General features: G+C 25.4%; 1 protein-coding gene across 1 annotated transcript; it reads right to left on the reverse strand.

Annotated features, from left to right (window-relative positions):
• Positions 1–2,074: 2,074 nt before the first annotated feature.
• On the reverse strand, positions 2,075–3,887 carry LOC129614718 (hepatocyte nuclear factor 3-alpha). The gene is made up of 4 exons (XM_055529556.1): positions 3,581–3,887; positions 2,330–3,505; positions 2,168–2,281; positions 2,075–2,085 (listed from the first exon to the last, which is right to left on the reverse strand). Exons 1-4 carry the CDS (start codon positions 3,885–3,887, stop codon positions 2,075–2,077), a joined length of 1,608 nt encoding a protein of 535 aa, XP_055385531.1.
• Between the last annotated feature and the right edge of the window lie 1,167 nt (positions 3,888–5,054).

Genomic DNA, 5,054 nt, shown 5'->3' on the forward strand with positions numbered 1-5,054 from the left:
AATCAGTTGTAAAGTCCAATGGAAGGGAAATACTTAAAGATTTTTCAAAATTAATGTTGTCAATGTAATAGGACAAGAACCATTTTCTTTATTTATTGGATATTTGCGTGTTTTTTGCGAGAAGTAAATTCAATTTTTTTTAAGTTTTGCTGTAATATAAATTAATTTTTTTTAATAAAAGTATTTCACATACATACACATATACATAAAATATAATTTTTTTTAATATTAAAAGATAAAATTTCTAATAAGAACATTATGTGCAATGACAAATTTTTATATACAATAAAAATTTTTGTACTTTTTTACATAAATGCCCTTATTGGTTGTTAGATACACGTATATATACATATATATATCAAATTTTTGTGGTCGAAATTCTATAAAAGAAATTGTTTAAAAATCTTTTAGAAAAAAACTAAATTAATATGAAGAAATGTAAAACTCTGTATAAAATGAATGTTAAAATTAAAGCCTCTTTAAGAAAAATAAGTTTTAGTTATTTCGAACTAACTTTCTTTTTTATTTTTTTGGCCAAAAAAAGAATGTTATATTTTACAAATTGTGAAATAAATGATGTTGACATTATGTATATCTAAAGTATTAAAGAAACTTTAAAAAAAGACTGTCGACCAATTAGTTAATAATTCTTTCTTAATCTTAAAAGAACAGATAAAACATTGTAACGAAGAATCAAACTATAGCTAATGAACGTAACTATTGCTTATTAACTGACTTCTCAAACTATTTAATTAATATTTTATTATATTAAAGAATTAATTTTCACAAAAATAATCTAAAAATGAGAATTTTTATCATTATCTTGATATATATTTTGAATTCCAAAACTTCATACTAAAATCACATGAAATTCATTTTCATAATATGAACTTATAAATTAGTGACTTTTGAATTAAGTTTCATTTATTTTTTATTTGTTGTGAAATTTCGGAGTTCAAAGACGTGTATATATATATCATAAAATATTGCAATACATATATACTCAATATGTTAATGAATTATATTTGATATAATATATCATTGAAAATATAATAATATTTACTAGCAGTTATTTGTTATTTTTTTAATTCTACATTTCCTTCTTTTGCACTTAGTGATGAGCATTATCTTGTGGCTGCTGCAGTAGCTGATCTTGATTTTCTTGTACTTGATGTAAGCCCTCATTCTGACATTCTAATGATGTTAATTTGATTTTGCTTAATGAAATGGTCGCTATTATAGTCATTATTAAGTAATAACTGTTGATAATAATTATTATTATTATTATTATTGAATACGATTTTATTATTCAATAAATTACGGAAATGGTTATTTCTATCAGTATGATATTTTTCCTATTGCTGTTGTTGTTGCACAGCAGCTGCTGCAACAATATATTGTCCATAACAATGATTGAATATTCTTGGATCAACGATATTATTGAAATTTTGTTGAAATTGAATTAAATTTGGCCAGTAAGAATTATTATTATTTTCATCATTTTCATTGTTATCAATGTTATTGATTGGATCGAATCTATTATATTTCACTTTACTATTATTTGTGTGGTCTTGATTTTTTTCAATAATTTTCTTATTTTTTTCTTGTAAAGGTTCCTGTTCATTATAATTATTATTATAATGATGGTTATTATGTGATGAATTTTTTTTTGAACTGAAATTGCATTCATTATTAAATAATAAATTATCATTCGTTTCAATTAATTTTATAATTTTTAATTCTGGTTGTTGATGATCTCGCCGATGTTGCCGTTGAACGGGATGGTGTTGTTGTTGGTGGTGATGGTGTTGCTGCTGTTCTTGTCTGAAATTATTGTCTTTTTTAATATTTAATATTTTCTTATTATCATTATTTACTGTTTTATTTACAGATTTTGTATATGACGAGTTCCTATCATAATTTTCTAAATTATTATTATCGTTATTTTCATTACTAGCGATTTCATCATCTATGTCATTACTATCATCATCGTCATCATCATCAATAATATCATCGATATCATTTTCATTATTATTATCGTTTCTTATGATATTCGGGGATTTCTCATAATAACTCATATTCCTACTATTATTATTATTATTATTATTATTATTAAAAATTCTTGAATTAAATCTTATATTATTATCATTTTCATCTTCAATATCACTAGCTACAACATCAATATCTTCATCAATGTCACTGGAATTATTTAAAGCCAATCTTTTAATACCAAATGGAACATGATGTGAATTGTGATGAAGATGTACAATATTATTATTACCTATTTGAATACTTGAATTTAAATTTCTATGTAATATATGTAGTTCACCATTATTTTCGTTTTGTTGTTTATGATGAAATACTGATGCAGCTGCTGCAGCAGCAGCAGCAGCAGCTGATGATGTTAAATTTTGTAAGGCAGAAGCTGCAACAGCAGCTGATGTTACTGCAACCGCTGCTGGGGACGGTAATAAATTTTGTCTATTACTATTATTATCATATTGTTGAATTTGTTGCTGTATCTGATGTTGATTATGTTGTAACTGATGATGAGTATGATTATGATGATTGTGGTGATTATGATAATTATTATTTCTTATAAATCCTAATCTTGATATATTTGTATCATTATTATTATTAATACTATTATTTTGTAAACAACAATTGTTGCTATTATCATCATCTGGCGCTAATAGTGATGCAACATCAAACTGCCTTTTCCTTGAAGATAATGTTGTTGTATTTAATTGAGATTGTCCTGTTGTCACAGTTGCATATAAACTATTTACAGATAATACAGTTGATGGATTATTACTCATTGCAACCGCTTGAGCTGCAGCTTGTGCCCATGATTGGGGACAAAAAGCTGTTGAATTGGCAATAAGGCCAGCATGTGCAGCTGCTGCAGCAGCAGCAACTGCTTGAAAACCAGGTGGTGTTACAGCTAATGGTGGTGGGCTTGGTGAATCTGTACCCTCATCATCAACAGCTAAGCCCATGTGTTTCCTTACTTTACGTTGTGCTTTGCGACGTCGGAAATCACCCTTTTTAAAATCATCAATATTAGCTGGATGTATTGCCCAATAATGTCCTTTACCATTAGCACTACGTCCAGCCTTTATAAAACAATCATTTAAACTGAGATTGTGACGAATTGAGTTTCGCCAACCAGGGCCACGGCTTCGAAAATATGGGTAATTGTCTAATATATGTTGATAAATATCGGATAAAACTAACTTTGTTTCTGGTGAACTTAATATCGCCATTGCAATCAAACCAATGTAACTATGCTGAGGTTTTGGTTCTTCTGGTTGAAAAACACGATTATGAAATAATGACATCGATAATGCAAATCTTGAACCATAAGGATTGAGAGCTGCGGCAGCAGCAGCTGCTGCAGCTGCTGCTGCTGATGATGATGAAGACGTTGGTACAGTTAAATGATGGTGATGATGATTATATGGATTTAGTGTTAAATTATTATTATTATTATTACATATAATAGCTGAAGAAGATGTTGTAGATGAGGATGAAGTTGTATTAATGTTATTATTATTTATATTGTTATTAGTATTATTACTATTCTTATTATTAGGGTTATTGTTTATACCATTATTATTACTAACAATACTGGTATTGTTGTTATTATTATTGATTGATTGTCCGATAATGTTTGTCGATGATAATTGAGATGATGAAGTTATAGAAGATGATGATATTGCCGCTGCAGCAGCTGCTGCTGCTGCTTGTTGCTGATGTTGTTGATGTTGATGATGAGAATTTCTTAAACGTTCAACCATCGCATAGTTATATAATTGTAACCGATAATGATCTAATGGTGGTAAAATACCAGGTGGAACAATATTATTACCCAACATTGATGACATTTATTTATTAGAAATGTAAATTTGTTATTTAAAAAATTTCATAATATTTTTGCACATTAATTAAATTTTTGTTTTTGTGTAAAAGTTTTTTGTTGTAAAAGTTGTTTTTTTTTATGAATTTCCAATTATAATTATGTAACTCTTTTTTTTACACCCATATTTTGCACTATATTTTAAATTATTGATATACTACATCATTTTTATTTTTAATTACATATTCTTCAATTAAATTTTATAATAACTAAATTTTTTGTATATTTTTAAATTTTTTGTTTACTTTTTTCCTCTTTTTCCACACTTCTTACAAAATTTGGAATAGACATGTTGTATATTGAATGCCTTATATTTTATTTATTTTTGAAACAGTTTAAAAAAACCTATGCGGATATAAACGAATTTCACATTAATACTTAATTCATTTAAATATTTTTAATTATTAAGTTTAATTTTAAATTTATTTAAAAAAACGGCATTAGAATCAATGCTTTTTTTTAATTCTAACAAAAAAAATTTATTTACGTATATTTTAAATTAAGAAATGTTTCTCACAAATAATTAAATATAATTATGCTACTTATTATGGTACTTAAAATGTGCATAAAATGTGGAATTTTACAATAATTTATAAATTTTAAAAATGAAAATATTAATTTTTCAATATTTCTTTTTACATTTTCGAGACGACGGGGTTGTATGTATTTCATTAAGCTGAGTTATAATTACATTATAATTGCAAAAAAGTAAAACACCAACAAAATAAGAAAACCTCAAAATAACACAGAAAAAAATGAGTTGAAAAAACAAACAAATTTTATTTCTTTTTTTATTTTACTACTCTTTTTTGCTATTATTAATTTTTTTTTTAACTTTGTTTAAGATTTTTAATTATTGTAATAAAATATATGTTGTATACTAGTGTAACACACAAATTGTACTGGCTTACAACACTGCTGATAAAACTTTTGTAGCAAAACAAAAAAAAAATATTAACATGTATGTGTATAAATATATATATATATATATATATATATATATATATATATATATATCTATGTAAACAAAAACAAAAATACTTAAAATGTAAACGTTTTTAATTTATCGCGTGTAAATAAAATGTAATTTTTGTTTTTAATCGATTGTGTTGTGTGTCGAATCACATCGAATCGA

The sequence above is a fragment of the Condylostylus longicornis genome, unplaced genomic scaffold (assembly GCF_029603195.1).
Source record: "Condylostylus longicornis isolate FDR11 unplaced genomic scaffold, ASM2960319v2 ptg000116l, whole genome shotgun sequence".
Lineage (NCBI taxonomy): Eukaryota > Metazoa > Arthropoda > Insecta > Diptera > Dolichopodidae > Condylostylus > Condylostylus longicornis.

What these genes read in the sequence shown, in the direction of transcription:
- LOC129614718 (XM_055529556.1), bottom strand. Translation starts at nt 3,887, where the DNA reads ATGTCATCAATGTTGGGTAATAATATTGTTCCACCTGGTATTTTACCA. An exon ending in TAACCCTAATAATAAGAATA is followed by an intron (nt 3,506 to 3,580) that starts GTAATAATACTA and finishes CATCTTCTTCAG; the next exon opens with CTATTATATGTAATAATAAT. An exon ending in ACAACAAAACGAAAATAATG is followed by an intron (nt 2,282 to 2,329) that starts GTGAACTACATA and finishes GTATTCAAATAG; the next exon opens with GTAATAATAATATTGTACAT.